This window comes from Erpetoichthys calabaricus, chromosome 5, assembly GCF_900747795.2.
Source record: "Erpetoichthys calabaricus chromosome 5, fErpCal1.3, whole genome shotgun sequence".
Classification (NCBI taxonomy): domain Eukaryota; kingdom Metazoa; phylum Chordata; class Cladistia; order Polypteriformes; family Polypteridae; genus Erpetoichthys; species Erpetoichthys calabaricus.
In genome coordinates, this window is record NC_041398.2 from 168,418,333 (window position 1) to 168,436,311 (window position 17,979).

Sequence of the window (17,979 nt, forward strand, 5' to 3'; positions counted from 1 at the left end):
TCACAGGGTGTCTGCTGGAGCCAATCCAGCCAGCACAGGGCACAAGGCAGGAACAAATCCCGGACAGGGCGCCAGCCCACCACAGGGCATGCGCGTGCACACACACACCAAGCGCACACTAGGGACAATTTTGGATCGCCAATCCACCTAACTTGCATGTCTTTGGACTGTTGGAGGAAACCGGAGCACCCGAATGAAACCAGGGAAACCCACGCAGACACGGGGAGAAACATGCAAACTCCATGCAGGGAGGACACCGGGAAGCGAACCCAGGTCTCCGTACTGCGAGGCAGCAGCACTACCCACTGCGCCACCGTGCCGCCCTAAAACAAAACAGGTATGCATTAATATGGAAGCTTAAAAAAAACAAAAACAAAAAAAAAAAATGATGATGATAATAATAATAATTATCATTCCACCTTTGTTTCGCAGAAGCACTGCCTTTTTCTCCAAAGATGTTTTCTGGGGGTGTAATATCCTGTGTGTGGTGTGAGGTAAATTTAATCCACCTAGTTTAGGGTGACAGGGAGGCAGTGATCATCGCAGCAGGTGTAAAGATAGAAGAAAACATGCTGGATGTTGCATCATTCCTTTATAGAGCTCAATCTCACGATCAATCAGAAAAGAGTGTGCTGCATGCAATCCAGTAACAAGACACCTATTAATAAATTGTCAATGTATTTTTAATGCAGCTGTTTCCTATAGATATGTTGAAACAGTGTGATTGAGTGGTCACAGTTGCTATTGTCCATCCATCCATCCATTGTCCAACCCGCTGAATCTGAACACAGGGTCACGGGGGTCTGCTGGAGCCAATCCCAGCCAACACAGGGCAGTGGCTATTGTTTATATCATAAATCTTTGGAGGACAGGTCAGGCATGTAAAAAAGTAATGGATGGATGTTATTTACTTACTAGCCTATGAACGACTAAACATATTTTCTTAATTGAGAAATACAGGAAAACTACTTTTAAAATTAAAAATAAGCTTTATTAGTGTTTATGTTCTACCATACTCAATACTAGAACTGACATACTAAGTGAATGACACTAAGAAACAACAAAGGCTTGAAATAAACAGCACTAAATGCTGCATAATAAAATGAAAAGGACTAAATCCTGTTTATGTTATCATCTTGATCTGGAATATACTGTAGTAGTAATGAATGTTGCAATATTTGTTTTTCTCTTTGTCCAAGAAAACAGATTAATTTTGATTACATACATGGGTTTCATATCTCTACTAGAAAAGAGAATGAAGCAAAGTAAAAGCACAGTTGGTAACACATTATAGTTTATAATAAGTAACTATGTAACATATTTACTTTTTTGTATGCAATGAGTAATGTAACTAAGTTAATTTTAAAAGTAAAGCTTCCTAACACTGATCCCTTGTGAACAATTGTTTTCTGTATCTACATAAACTGGCATGCTTAAGCAACGGGCTGAATATATTGCCAGAAAAATCAATACCACCTTATTTTTCACCTTCATATAATTTTAAAGATAGGATTATTTACAGAAGTGCCAGACTAGATGTGGCTCAAAAAAAAAAAAATCTTACTTTGTGAAATTGACTGATTAGTGTTTCACTCTTTATTCAGTTGTTTCTGTTACAAAAAACTGTTCAATAAAATAAATGGAATAATTTAATATTAACACTAGAATTACCAGAGTCTACTAAAAAACTCGTAGATCCGTTTGCACCTCTCCCTCAGCGTCTTTTGTCCTGTAAATGTGCCGACTAAGACAAGCAGCCTGCTTTTCCATCCCCCACCGCCGCAGACCGTGCACAAACTTCTCCCAGCTCATGCCTTGATTGGTTATCTGGGAGTCAAGTGCTGGAATTTTAGAGTAGAAACAATAGATCGTTATTTGGAACACGTGCATTTCATGTGTGTTCCGTTTCTATGATAATCTGTGTAAACACATTGTTAAAACAGAAACGTTTGTCATATTTTAGTAGTAAATGTTGGCATAAACTATATAATGTGTGAAGCCTGAAGTCCAAAGATCAAATAAACACTTTCACAAAAGGTTCAATGACGATACAACAGCTTCCATGGCATAGCAGTAAGATTTGCTGACTTGTAATCAAGAGTCCCCGGTTCAATCCCGTCTGCCTCCTATATTTGCCATTTTCAGTAGAGAGCTGCTCTTATTGTTAATATTATACAGTACATACAAACATTTGGGTTGCGTCTGTAACAGACGGTGTACATTTATAGGACTTATGAAAGTTACCGTTTTTTTTTTTCACTTTTATTCTCTCATTCACAATTGCAATACATACTACCGCCCTAGGGATCTGACACTGTTAGTTATTATTTGAAACTGGGAGTAACTGTAGATGTGAGTGGTGTTATGAGGCAATGGAACTGGAAATTCTCTGATCTGGAGGGATAAAAGCCGACACACAAATGCTGGTGAATCTGCCTTCTTTGTATCTCACCGTCACTTGAATTTTTTTTATTCAGTTTTATTGAGTGTTCCAGCTCATGCTGAATTAGTATGCACCTTATGGTCTACGATATCAAAAAAAAAATAAAATAAAATAAACAGAGACATAGGTATATATGATATTTGGAATTATTCATTTTATGACATGTATAGTACATTTCGGAAAACATGTGGCACGGATGCAACATTATTCATATTCATTCGCATAACACCGCGTGTTTTATTTCCCCGATCTTGCCAGTCCCCCACATGTTGCTGTTTCTTTTGTACTCCAGGACATGCAGAGGCAACAATAGTTCAGAGAGGTCAGTTCAGCGCTTTATGCAATCATCACATTCAAATGTTAACAGTTCAAACACATGCAAGGACCCGTCCTTCCTACATTTACCATGTGTGTACCTGTTGCAAATGCACACACTTCTCTCTACACTGTGGTTTCTATTACACACCTGAAAGAGAGACAAAATATGTGACATTTTGAAGAAATCATTTTATAACCTGATTTGTACCAACCAGAAAACATCATTGCACTAATGCAATATTATTTGAAAACTAACAGCGTCAGATCGGGTGTGAATTTATGCTGGCGCTGTTACTTAGAGTCAGATCAGGAGGGGCGGGGTTGGGGGGGTACAGCGTGATTGTGATTCAGAGAATAAAACTGAAAAAAAAATCTAACTTTTACAAGTACAATAAATTTATACCCAATGTCCCATATACAGTATTTGCTTCTTTCTTTTTTTTCTTCGTGCTGCGTTGACATCATGTACCAGAAGGCATGAGCTTATTCTGTGCGTGAAGGAACACGCAGGTGGCCAGTTGCTTGTGCTATAACAAGCTTGACCTGGCAGCGATCAACGCACATGTACTGTGCAAGGCATGCACGGAGGCCACTGAGAAAAGAAGAGTGTTCATGGCTCACTTTGCAGAGAAACTTCGTCGTTGCATCTTACTAGAAAAGGCGATGGAAAAAGAAAAGGAGGATGCAACATCGACAAGCTTCTGTTTCAAGACAGCCGCTTTCCCCAGGAAAGTAAACTGAGTCAGTGTCGGGTGCCCTTTCAATATAATAGGAACCAAAGCACAGAGAGAAGTGTGCACATTGCAACAGGTACACACGTCGTAAATTTAGGGAGGACTGTCTTTGCCTGTGTGTGTGAACTGTGAACTGAATGTGATGATTGCATATAGCGCTGAACTGACCTCTCTGTACTAGTGTTGCCTCTGCATGTCCTGGAGTACAAAAGAAAGCAAGATCGGGGGGAAAAAAAACACGTGGTGTTATGCGAATGAATATGAATAATATGAATAATGTTGCATCCGTGCCACAACGTTTTCCTAAATGTACTATACAGATCATAAAATGAATAATTGCAAATATCATATATACCTATGTCTGTTTTTTTTTTGGAGGTGCATACTAATTCAGCGTGAGCAGGAACACTCAATAAAATTGAATAAACAAAAATCAAGTGACGGTGAGATACAAAGAAGGCAGATTCACTAGCATTTGTGTGTCAGCTTTTATCCCTCCAGATCAGAGAATGTCCAGTTTCATTGCCTCAAAACACCACTCACATCTACAGTTACTCCCACTTTCAAATAATAACTAACAGCGTCAGATCCCTAGGGCAGTAGTATGTATCGCGATGGTGAGTGAGAGAATAAAAGTGAAAAAAAAAAAAAAAACGGTAACTTTCACAAGTTCTATAAATGTACACCGTCTGTTACAGATGCAAACCAAATGTATGTGTGTACTGTATAATATTAACAATAAGAGCAGCTCTCTACTGAAAACGGCAAATATAGGAGGCAGACGGGATCGAACCGGGGACTCTTGATTACAAGTCAGCAAATCTTACTACTACGCCATGGAAGCTGTTGTATCGTCCTTGAACCTTTTGTGAAAGTGTTTATTTGATCTTTGGACTTCAGGCTTCACACATTATATAGTTTATGCCAACATTTTGTCATTTACTACTAAAATATGACAAAAGTTTCTGTTTTAACAATGTGTTTACACAGATTATTATAGAAACGGAACACACATGAAATGCATGTGTTCCAAATAACGATCTATTGTTTCCACTCTAAAACTCCAGCACTTGACTCCCAGATAATCAATCAAGGCATGAGCTGGGAGAAGTTTGTGCACAGTATGCGGCGGTGGGGGATGGAATAGCAGGCTGCTTGTCTTAATCGGCACATTTACAGGACAAAAGATGCTGAGGGAGAAGTGCAAACGGATTTAAGGTGGGCCGGATCTACGAGTTTTTTAGTAGGCTCTGGTAATTCTAGTGTTAAGCAAGTGACTATTAAAACTGTTTTGCTTTAGATATTAAACACTAAGATATTTCTGCTTTATAGAAAAATACTAATATGCTTGATGAAAATACGATAAATTGCGATTAATGCACATTTAATTTTGATTCAAAATTTTATTCATGTGATTAAATAAAATTAAAACGTTTAATTGTATGGCAGCACTAGTGAAATGCAAAGTTTATAGAAAGACGATTGAAGTTAAAATTGGCAGCACATCCAGTTTATTTCAGCACTTAAAACAGAAACAGTAGAATGTAACCAGTGCGAAAAAGCATGGGGCCACACAATGTGTACTCCTGATAAGCAGTATGATTATGCTAGGTGCAAGGGGTGCCTTGTCTGGAGCTGGGGGGAGGAAAAGGTCGGAGTTGTCCATCATGCCTTCTGAGCCTGCAGCTATGACTAGGCTACAGTGGGGAGAAGAGTGAGCAGGCCGTCAATAACAAGAGCGGTTTGAGGCCTATACAGGCAGCTCACTCCGGACACCCGTAGTTATAGCAGAGGGAAGAAGATGGCTGGTATGTGCTACCAGCTAAACTTTGTTTGACGAAAAAGAAAAGAAAAAGTCACCTGTGGGATAGTAGGAGGCATGTCTTATGTATAGGGAAGAGCAGTGTGGGCTGCAGAAAAAGAAAAGGTTGTAAAGAAAGCTGCAGAGTTTAAGGAAAGGACTTTGCAAGTGACGTGAATGGAACGTGGAGGCCACAGGGAAGAAGAATGATAGCAGCAAATGTAAAAATAAAGTACAAAAGAAAAAAAAAAAAAAGAGTACAGAAAAGTCTGCAGCGAAATAAGTTTTCTAATTTTGTAAAATAACAATAGGTAAGTTTTTTGTACTTCTATGAAGGAATGCAGTACAGTTGTATTTTTAGGTTGCAAAATAAGGACAACCTGCTCTTTTAATCAAGAATAGTTCAAAGTGGTTTCTGTATTAAAATAATTAAATAAATCACTTATAAATTTTAAAAAGAGGTTTTTATTTTTTTGCGATACTGAGCAGCCCTAACTTTAATCACCATTCCCAAAAAAAAAGAAAATCCATTGTGATAGACGGCTGGGGCATCTGTGCAGCCGGGATGCCTGGAAGCCGGAAGATGACCAATACCTCCCCCGGGACACGAGATGGCAACCGCCCTGGTTTACAGGTGGGCCACACGTTTGGAGCTGGGAAGCTCCACTCGGTTGGGGCACGTGGCCACCACCACGGTCCTCCCAGAAGTTCCCAGAGTCATGGACGGCAGCACTTCTGCCACAACAGGGGTTGCTGCTATGCCAGAAGACAAATACACCCAGTGTGCTTCCGGGTGCTCAGGCAGCACTTCTGCCACACCTGGAGGTGCTGCAGGAAGATCATCAAGGAGCACCTGGAGCACATCCGGGTACTGCATAAAAGGGGCCGCCTCACTCCAGTCGAGGAGCCAGAGTTGGGAGGGAGAGAGACGGCACTTACAAGAGAGGAGTGGATGCGGCAAGAAGAGAATAAAAGAAAAAGACTAAGTGATTGGTGCACTGTAAATTGTCAAGGAGAAAATAAATGTGTGTATTTTGGACATAAGCTGTTTTGGTGTCTGTCCCCGTCGAGGCTGGTTCTTACACCATCATATCTTAAATCAAAGCCTTTAATGACTTTCAGCAGCTGGCACACCTCTCTGGAAGAACTATGGGTGATACAAAAATGTCCCTACATGAGAACATGCACAGAACCCTAGAAAGTAATTGGGTACCCAAATCTGTGAATGCTTTATTGCCATTAAACTGCACTGAGTATGCATGTATGCCTCATTAAGTTAATTGGATTCCAGGGCCATTTTACTACTAAGTTTTCTTTCTTTCTTTTCTTTTTTAATAAACTTAGAATCTCCATTCTGATGATATTGTTTGAAAGTATTACAAGTAAATAAACTGATAAGTTGTTTAGTTTCCTTATTTTCTTCCCACTTCTCCTCATGATAATAGCCTAACTCTTTGTGATTATATATGGCAGTGTGACACTGTGTTGCTCGACTTAAACTTTTCCAGGACAATGGAAATGTCAATTTACTTTAGAAGAAGTCCACTATTGATGAAGCCATTGTTGTTTCATGATAAAGTGGTCTTTGTAGATTACAACAAATAACATGGAGCCCTTGATGACATACTTCACTGTTTGTGCAAAAAAAGAGCCTAAATTAAAACAAAACAAAAATCAGTTATACCACTCTCTTTAGAAACTCGACTTGTTCAATCTCTGTAAATATTGTTCAGTTTTTGAAATCAGTGTTCTCCATCAACTACCAGTTATTATTTCTGACTATTAAGAATAAAAGCACCAAGCCATAGTAATAGTAAAAGTTCAGCATCTGTGAAGTACTTGCACACGGAACTATTTTTATTATATGGAAAACAAGATACTAGAAAGGCTCTTGATATATTCTGCATTCACTGATATCTATTATCAGTCTAAGCCACTCCTCTTTTGGCATCACACATTCAAAATTTACAAAACTACAGTATATATCAAATAGATGCAGGTCCTCAGTACCGCCAGAAGCCATGCAGTAGATAAAGTAACAAAAAAAAGAAGTACGAACTCTCCTATTTACTGTAAATTGAAAAAGAAAAAAAAAACCTTTTTAAATTAAGTATCCAGTAAACTACTTCCATAATCCTAATGATTCTTTGAGAGAGAAGAATCACATAATTAACTTATAACTGACATAAAAAAAGTAAATACACCATAGAAGCCAAAATAACAATCTGTAGCAATGTAAACTGCAATTATGGTATTTCCAAAAAAAAAACATGGTGGCAAGGAAAATATCAACATCATCAAAACAGACTTTGTTAATCAACATTTGGATATGTTTTAAATGGATTTTTACCAATGTAGAGTGAACTCCCAGCTCTTTACAAATTTTATATATAGTAAATACCCAATCTGTTCTGGTATAGAATACTGACAAATTTTATACATATTTTGACACATTTTAATTAATAGTAAGTTTGAAACAGAAAATGACTATTATATAAAACTTGACATATATAACATTGATTGGAAATACATTTGGAATTCTCATTACAATTCTTAACTAAAAATTTAAATGAAATGTATGACAAAATTACCTGCATAAACTGGAAAGAAGCTTCAAAATCTTCAACAGGATACATCTTCACACGGAAGAATTTCATTCCCATTATTAGGCTGATGATACTTTGCACAACATGCGGGCTTTGTTCTTTCTGACGAAGTTCTTTTAACTCAGTCATAAACTTCTTTCGGACAGCTTGAAACCTAGAGAGGCAACATTTTTGAAAAGAGTAACAATTTGTGTATATGTGTTAAGAAAAGACAAATCACAAGATGTGTTGATTCTTTAGTCAGCATTTACCATTGGCAGACTGCACAAGTTACACAAAGCATCAATATTTTTGCCTGTTTCAACAAGGTTCTGTTTTGTTATGTGCTCTTAAACACTGACTAGTTGCTATTAATAGTCTATATAGCAGTTATTTTTATCAAAATACATATACTGTATACCTGGTATAATTAGGTTATAAAGTGCTTTCTTATATTTAATTCTTCTTTAAGGCTGTTTGCTGCCTTATTCAGAATGAAGGCTGCTGTGCAAAATAAAAAATAATATTCTGATATCCAACCATTTGTAAGGGTATAGATCTTGCCCAAGGGTGGTTTTGTACATAATGATCACTGATCTCAAAGTCCATATGCTAACAGATATACTGCAAATAAATGGTTAGTGGCACAGCTGTCAGCATTCTACGCAGTTTGCTGAACATTAGATTCATTAATCACTACTGATCAATACAGAATAGGAAATGATTTATATACAAAAAACACCAAAAATAAAAGTTATTACAGGGTTCATCAAAATACATTTAGAGTGAAGATAAACAGCCTAAACAAATATATTGTCTAAATATTCTAACGATTTCCTGGTTATTTTCATATTATTACTTGGAATGAATAATTTAGCATGCAGCTTACTGCTGATTTATTACCATTGCCTACATTTCACATAAAGTTTTGGTTTTGTAATTCTAAATTATATATTAGTTCAAGTCAAGATTAAATTTTGTTTTCTTTGTGTATTAATGCAAAACAAACTATTTTAAAATGTGTGTGCTACTGTAAACATGTAAAATTGAATAATTTATTAAACATTGCATTAAAAAGAAATGACAATTGTGAAGGACAGCCAGGTCCCATACCCGGCAGGGACACCCCTGCTGCACCTGTTCCGGGGGAGCCACCATGGGCAGCTCAATACCTCCCCCGGGATGCTTGGTGGCAGCCTCCCTGGCGGACGGTGATCCCCCAGCCTAGCGCATGGCTCCGTGGGAGATGGAGTCCTCCACAGCCTGGTTGGGGACTCGGATGGCCGCTAGGGGGAGCTGCATGGAGTCTGCAGCCCGGCTGGTCGAATCTTCAGCCCCACCCAGAAGTGCAATTAGGACCTGGTGGTCAAGCACCTGGAATGCTTCCAGGTGGGTTATAAAAAGGGCCAGCCACCACCACTCAGGGAGCCAGAGTTGGGAGGAAGGAGACAAAGCTTTAGGAGGACTGGTGGGAGAGAAGAGTGTGTTGTTGCTGTGACTGGGATTGCGCTTTTGGGACTGTGTATTGCCTGTGGGTCATGGGGAAGACGTGCGCCCACGGGTGAAGAAAAATAAAAGTCCTTGTATGTTTATACATGCCTCTGTTTCGGGTCAGGCGCCTATATAGCACCTTGTTACACAAGATAAAAATAGTTCTTTTGTTTGCACATACGAATGAATGAGCAACAGGAACAGTAAAAATAACAAAATCTGATGTTAACAGCAAAGTTTCATGCTTAAAATGCATTTAAAACATGACAAAGGACAAAGCAACTCCGTTATTGTGAAGCCAACATTTTTGATCTTGAAAATCTTGAAATTTTCAAATGACAACATTTGAAATAATTAAAAACTAAATTATGGAAAATAAAAGAAAAATAAGAATTACTTTGATTGTGTTAGAACTCCAATCACTTCTGCATACAAATCAGCAATGATGTGGACATTGCCAGTGTTGGGACCTGAATACCTATTAGAGAAAGCATAAAATATTTTTAACAGTAGGATCTAACTCATGTACTCCTAAAAACACACTACATATTATCTTTTCACTCAGTTTTTTTAAATATGAAAATGTCTCACCATATTTACAAAAATATTATGCAGAAGGCATGTGAGGCTAAATATCTATCTATCTATCTATCTACTATGAATGGCTTGATGTCATGTTTCAGATAAGTTGTTGCCTGGTTGGAAAATGACTGACTGACTGTTGCCTCACATACAGCCTCAGTACAGACATTCTCCAACTCTACCAGCCTCTGTGAGTGAGCTGAGCAAGTTCTAGAATCCCAACTGCCATCTGCACCCTGCATGACCTCTCCTCACAATGACTTAAACCTGTGGTCTCCAGCTCCTCACTGGACTTTGTGTCTCTGCTGATAAAGAGAGGAGAAGGTGCTGGAAAAACAGGGTCAGATGGAATCAGCTCCAGGGTGCTGAAAGCATGCGCTAGTGCCAGCTCTCTGGGGTCCAAAACACCTGTTCTCCCTTTCCCTGAATTTGCAGAAGGTTCCCAAGCTGTGGAAAACATCCTGTGTGGTCCAAGTGCCAAAGAAATGTCATTCCATCGAACCATCCAATGACATCGAACTGCTGGCCGTAAGTCTGCATCCCTATTACTTGCCCAGAGAGTTTGGACACGTCATTGTTGTTATTGTTTACATCCCTCCTCTGGCGGACCTGGAGATAGTGGGTGACATCATCCATTCCACTGTTGCAAAACAGCATACAAAGCATCCCAAGGCGATTGTGCTAATCGGTGGAGACTTTAACCATTTGACGCTGGACAAAACATTACCTGCCTTCTCCCAGTATGTGGATTGTAACACCCGGGGAAATAGGACTACTGACCTACTGTATGCGAACGTTAAAGACGCATACAGCGCCACCCCGCTGCCTGCGCTTGGGAAAGCTGATCATAACCTGGTTCTGCTTCAGCCTCACTACAAACCAAAAGTGAGGGAGCTACTTACAGCCACACGCTCATTCAGGAAGTGGTACCCTGAGGCAGAGCAGGCTCTGAAAGACTACTTTGGAACTACGGACTGGGATATCCTGCAGTGATCATATCGTGAGAACATTGAGGAGGTTGTTGACTGCACTACTGACTACATCAACTTCTGTATGGACATTGTAGTTCCAGTTAGAACAGTACACTGCTATGCTAACAACAAGCCATGGATTACAACTGACATCAAGGGCCTTTTGAACCAGAAGAAAAGGGCTTTTAAAGGCGGTGATCAGCATGAGCTCAAGCGCGTGCAGAAGGAACTCTGAGTCTAGCTCAGGGCAGCGAAGGAGCAGTACAGGAGAAAGCTGGAGCAGAACTTGCAGAATAACAGTTTGAAGGAAGAGACCACCTACAACTGAACACCAGCAAAACCAAAGAGCTGGTGGGGGATTTCAGGAGGACCAGGCCCCTTAAAGACCCCATGATCATCAGAGGTGACTGTGTGCAGACCTATAAATACCTGGGAGTGAAGCTGGATGATAAATTGGACTGGACTGCCAATACTGATGCTCTGTGCAAGAGAGTACAGAGCCGACTATACTTCCTTAGAAGGCTGGCGTCCTTCGACATCTGCAATAAGATGCTGCAGATGTTCTATCAGAAGGTTGTGGCGAGCACCCTCTTCTATGCGGTGGTGTGCTGGGGAGGCAGCATAAAGAAGAGGGACGCCTCACGCCTGGACAAACTGGTGAGGAAGGCAGGCTCTATTGTAGGCACGGAGCTGGACAGTTTGACATTCGTGGCAGAGTGACGGGCGCTGAGCAGGCTGCTGTCAATCATGGAGAATCCACTGCATCCACTGAACAGTATTAAACAGTATCATCTCCAGACAGAGGAGCAGCTTAAGCGACAGACTGCTGTCACTGTCCTGCTCCACTGACAGATTGAGGAGATCGTTCCTCCCCTACACTATGCGACTCTTCAATTCCACTCGGGGGGTTGGGGGTGGGATTGGGGGATAAACGTTAACATTGTACAAAGTTATTGTCTGTTATACCTGCATTTTTATCACTCTTTAATATTGTTTTTTATCAATATGCTGCTGCTGGAGTATGTGAATTTCCCCTTGGGATTAATAAAGTATCTATCTATCTATCTATATAAAAACTAAAGACCTGTGGGTGTGAATGTGTGTGTGTGTGTGTGTGTGTATGTATGGAGCAGTCCGCTCTGCTCAAACTCAACCACAGCCATGGAAGTTGGTGTGAATTCTACAGAAGATGTAGAAGATGTAGAAGATGTGATTTGCACTTGGTGAGATGGCGCATGCATGCACTTTTAAATTTTTTCAGCGCTTGCATGAACCTCACTTCTCATTCAACCCAAGCAGACAACCTCGGCTTTACGGTACATGCACATTGTATGTTCTCACAACAAAATCAAAATAAAAAAAAATCTAAATTAATCATACTTTGCTCAGCAACTTGATATTAAGTATTTCTTTAGAAATATTAAGAAAATTGCATAACTTACCCTTCCTTATGTTTAAAGTGCTTAAAAGCCAAGTTCAGAACTTCATGTACCAAATTATCTGGGACTGGATGAACAGGAATCTGCATAGGGTAGGACAAAAGAAACAACATACAGTTAACAATTAGAAATATAAATTAATGCAATTTCAATCTAACATCCTATTATCAATACAGTCAACTGCTTGGATACATTATTCAGTGCTCAAAGAAAAGATATTCTATAATACAGAAATGAGTTTGTGTTTGATAATCATCTTACTTAACTGTGAAAGCAAAAATCAGAACATTATTAAGAACTTGGTGCGTCTTCTACACTTAAATGGCACATGCAAGGTTAACAATTAGCATCTTTTTCACAATAAACCTTGTCATGTAGCTTTGAGCACCACTTTTTGTAATTTTTCAAGTAAAATGAAAAAAACTATACACTTTGAACTCTTTACTGCAGCTTTGCTATCAGGGTTCTTTGCAGCCATATGTTAGCATATGCCTATGAGGACTAAATTATAACTTTGTGCATGTGACAATAATGACCCTATAAACCGATAGGTAATAAGGTATCTTCTCAGTTGATCGCAGGTCAATTGCCCATTTTATCACTTGGAACAGCTTCATCACTATGAATATCACAAGCAAAATTAAACATATTTAAAAGTTACAAGTCAACCTAAAGAAGCTCTTGATACTGAAAATTAATCAACTTAACCAAATCACACACTTTACTGTCCAACATAGCAAAACTTGGCGAGACTCAAAAGGAAAAATAACTGTAATAACATTAAAAAAAATATAATCTCAATATGAAAATAGGGCGGCACGGTGGCACAGTGGTAACCTGGGTTCGCTTCCCGGGTCCTCCCTGCGTGGAGTTTGCATGTTCTCCCTGTGTTTGCGTGGGTTTCCTCCAGGTGCTCTGGTTTCCTCCCACAGCCCAAACACATGCAGGTTAGGTGGACTGGCAATTCTAAATTGGCCCTAGTGTGTGCTTGGTGTGTGGGTGTGTTTGTGTGTGTCCTGCGGTGGGTTGGCACCCTGCCTGGGATTGGTTCCTGCCTTGTGCCCTGTGTTGGCTGGGATTGGCTCCAGCAGACCCCCGTGACCCTGTGTTCGGATTCAGCGGGTTGGAAAATGGATGGATGGAATATGAAAATATGTCACATTTTACATACATGTAAATTCACAACAAATTGTGTTAATGGGAAATATCTGTTAGAAATGTGTAAGTTTTACTTAAAATACTGAACCATCACAAAAATGACCTGGGAGTTACTGAATATACTTAATGGAAAACTTTAAGTAACTGTTTCTTTACACATTAGTGATTCAAAGTCTGTTTTAGGGGGCACACACATGGGTTGAGGCAGTATTCTCTTACCTGTTTTAAAACTTCAACTAAAACTAAACAAAAAATGAAATCAATGGCTAAATCTCTCCTCTCCAGCAGATAATCTTTGTCTCGATGCTGTTCATCACTGGAACAAAAAGAAAATTAGAGCATAAGGAAAAAACATATATAAATGTCCACTCACAATGGATTAGCAGTGCATTATACTCACCTGTTCATAATTACACTTGTGTAATTGCTTATACAAACTCACACACATTATTATTAAATAATATATAATATATATGGAATCTTATCTCAAAAACAACTCCACGAATTTCATGAAAACAATGATAACTCAGATAAACCCCAAAACAGAATATAGACTATATGGCATCTCAATGTAGTGGCAAGGAGGGCTTAATGGACCTGACATAATAGGAATAAGGAACAGAGCGAGTCACCAAGATCATAATTAGATGAAACAAAGGAGAATCCATATTTATACCACAGATTCCTTTCTTTCTGTCAGACAACCCCCTTCTATTTCAAACTATTGCAGTTCCTTGTTAGTCTAGATTTTGAAGTCAAGCATCTCTAATCAAACTGCTACTCTCATGAGCAAATATATGTCACTTGCTCAGATGAGTGTAGGGTAAAATAACTTTTTAAATAAAAGCAGGGCAATGTTGGGAAACAGCTAGTGCTTTTATAAGATTCAGAACTGTGCTTTAATACTGTCTTCTCTTTGACTTGGCTTATTGTGCTGGTCCTTCATGACTTGGTTATCTCAAGAGGAGCTAAAAGGAGGAGTTCACTGTTTTGAAGTTCAAGTTATTTCTTCATAATTCTGGTAAATATTAGTTTGTCACATTAAACTGTATTCCAAAGTGTAGCATTTTTCATAAATTAAAACAAAACAAGAAGAGGCAAGAATATTTAAGAAATCGTGCAGTGCACATTTCTCAGGAATGACTGTGACAACAAAAGTAAAATGTAAGTAATTAAATTTACCACAGAATCTTGATGCTATTTTTTTGAGGTAAGATTTGGTTTCCTGTTTGCTTGTCTGCTCACAGCAGCTTTAGGGATTTAGTTTTACATTTTTTTTTACAGATGCACTGCCAATAGTCATTAGCTTCACAGTTTCAGGCTGCTGTTATGACTATGGGATTGAAATCATGTGTGTCCCCTCTCAACAGAAATTTACTCAAGCCCATAATATGTAGTGCTAGGTCTGAGCTGTGACTTGTACCAATTTTAACTCAACTTTTAACTATTTTTAATAATCATTACCAAGTTACCAAACAACGATGCTAGTGCTCTCCCATGTTTCATCCTGCAGTATTATCTACATGTCCACAATTGTCCCCGGCTGCAGATGCTTTTCATAGCTCATTACTAAAATAGAAGGAGCACCAATAGTTTTCAGCTTTGTCTTCATCACATGTAGTAAAGGACTTTGAGTGATTGGAAGTGTGACAATTTTTCATGGATTGTCTACAGAATATAGACTGCATTTCACATGTGGCTATAATATTGAAAAGTATCTTTAACAGCGTTTGGGATGACATTTTGAGGTGAAAAATATATGTTTGAGGAAACCATGTCCCTTGTGCTGAAAGGTTGCCATGGAGGAAGACAAGCACTTAGGTGAAGCACACAGCCAGTCTCCCTTTAATAATACTTGTAACTGAATCTTATAAAAATATTTTGCCTTTTTTTCTTTTTCCTAAAATTACAAGTTTTAAAATATGTCTGTAATCCCAAAACATAGATAAATACTTGATTAACTTTTTGGCTTAAAAAATGGGCATAATTGGCATGTTTTAAGGATTTTACTTCCATGTTTGAATTTCTGCACTTTGAAACCCATTTTAAACTGAGAGAATGGATTGATATTTTATTTTAATTTATAAAGAATTCTTCACTTAAAAGCACAATTTCATGTGGCAAATTAATGCATACCATGACTGTGGCCAGACATGTTCGACTTGAAAAATAAAAAAAAACTTTTTCTTTAATGTAAATTGCTTGCAAGCAACCATTACACTACTGGCTTACTGTCCATTACTGGATAAATGACCTTCATCCTAGTATATCTGGAGAACAAGCTTACTGTACAAAATATTTCAAGCCTATGAAAGTTCAGGTCTCTAGTTGCTTTTGTTTCAGTAATAATCAGACATCACTTGCTGGAAGTAAAATGACATTGAACATTAGATGAAAAATACAGAAAACTTTATTTAATACAAAATCCTTCGCTGAAAGCCCAGTCTAAAATTTGTCAAGTTAACTATTTCTGTGAAGACCCCGCTGTCTCCTACCTTGGAGGGTGGGTAAAATGCTGAAGAAGCTAAAATTCCACATTTATATCAATATTAACAAAAAGCTCTTTTGGTTAAATGGGCACAATATTACAATGCTAACATAGGAAGAGTGGAAGTAAAAAAAACAGAAAAAGAGAATTTATACCTCATCCTGATACCAGGTGTCACACACGTGCGAGTAGGAGGCAGCTAAAGGGTCTGAGTAATGGTAATAAAACATCGGACCAGGGGGCGGCAGAGTGCACTGACGGTCTTTCTCAGTTCCCTACAGACATTTTCCGGGAAATCCTGCAAGGTTCTGGCGCCTCAGAAGACATCACTTCTGGAGCCGGCCCCTTTGCTGACATCATTTCCAAAGCCAGCCCCTTTGCTGACATCACTTCTGAAGCCGGCCCTTTTGATGACATCATTTCCTCTACAGGCCTTTAAAGCCTCCATCTTTGTCTATTGTAGTCAGTTCAGTTGTGGACTCTGTTCTATGCACATCGTGCTTAAAAAACTTAAAAAGTTTTGTATCTAGGAAAACAACATACGGGTGGCTGTCCCAAATCTGTATGATGTCTATGTTGTATTATTGTGACAGTGGTGTAGCCGGCAGGATACACTCCCAGAAGAAACTGGGACATGGACAGGAAAGGAAAGGAAAGTACCGGGGCTGAGTTTCGGCGGTTGCTCCAAGATGGGGGGGGGGGGGGGGGGTGGGGGGTGGGTGGGGGGGGTTGAGGGTTGTGGATTGTATGGGATTGTGCATTTGGGGGTCAGGAAGGACTCAGTACAGGCTCCGCTCCCCAAATACAACCTGGGCTTGTAAATTACCAAGTGGAGAGTGTGAAAGGGAAACACAGACGTAGGCTGGTTTCTGGAGATGAAAAAAAAGGGCTTATTATGCTCTCTTGGAGGAGACAGCTGAGCCGCCCATTGGTGCTGCGGTCCCAGTTAAATATGTGCTATCCCCAGTCCAGCAGGCAAGAATAATAAAGAAATGGGAATTTGATCCAGAAAGATCAATCCATCTGAACTGACCACCTGCCAAATAGTGCAGCAGGTCGCCTGCTTTATTTTTCTAAAGAACCTCCCCAAACACTTTGCCCAGCCGGACTAGGGAGATTTCCATTCTATGGAAGAGCTTATAAAGCTCATAAAATCACCCATACCAGTCTTGCAATCTGGGTGAGCAGAACTGTCCTCTAGTGGATTGCCTAGAGATTATGTCCTACAAAATAAGTCTCTTCCACATAAATCGGAGCCTGTTTCCGAGTTCCCGGGCCGCCAGGCGTGCAACCTACCCAGGAACGAGGCAGGATGTAGGTGGATGGGGGGGAGATGGTTTGTGCGCAATTGCCTACCCCCTGACGTTATTAAATATGGGACCAGTAGTCATTAATGGTTATAAACTCAATGCCTTGTTTGATTCCGGCAGCAGCATTTCCATTATTGATTGCCGATATGTCTTACCACGACAAAGAATTAAAGAAAAGACCAGTATTAAATGTATTCACGGAGACCTCCGGATGTACAATACCGCCCTATGTTTCGTGAGTCATGGAGGATCGGTAAAAAAATTCCCCATGGCAGTCCACCCTAATCCACCTTTTCCAGCGATTCTGGGGTGGGACTGGTCTGAAAATAAATGCGGTAAACTATTGACTACTCCCGATAAAAACTTAGGCCCTGTTATAGATGGGGATAACTCGTCTCAAGCTGTCTCCGCGCCATGTACACAACCAGTGGAGAGAGATACGGAAACCCACGAGGAGGACTGGGAGATTTCTGGACCATCGCAGGTGAATACGTCATCTGTCTGCACCGCAACAAGTTGGGAGGAATCCCAGCCCCTTTAGGTCAGACTGGATCTTCTCTCCAATATACACTTTCAATTTAGACTAACACCAGCTTCTTTTAAAAGGGAGAAGTGGAATGACGACTCCCTAAAATTTTCAAAAAATGAAGTAGTCTTTG

General features: G+C 39.6%; 1 protein-coding gene across 7 annotated transcripts in view; it reads right to left on the reverse strand.

The window, feature by feature from the left end:
• The window catches only part of fryl (furry homolog, like), a 621,684-nt gene that overhangs the window by 304,722 nt on the left and 298,983 nt on the right, over positions 1-17,979 (reverse strand). For all 7 annotated transcript variants that reach the window (XM_051927632.1, XM_051927631.1, XM_051927630.1 and 4 more), the window contains 4 exons: positions 13,742-13,838; positions 12,368-12,447; positions 9,770-9,850; positions 7,888-8,056 (listed from right to left, as the gene is read on the reverse strand). In XM_051927632.1, the coding sequence (XP_051783592.1) occupies positions 7,888-8,056; positions 9,770-9,850; positions 12,368-12,447; positions 13,742-13,838 (427 nt within the window). The remainder of the gene's footprint in view (positions 1-7,887; positions 8,057-9,769; positions 9,851-12,367; positions 12,448-13,741; positions 13,839-17,979) is intronic.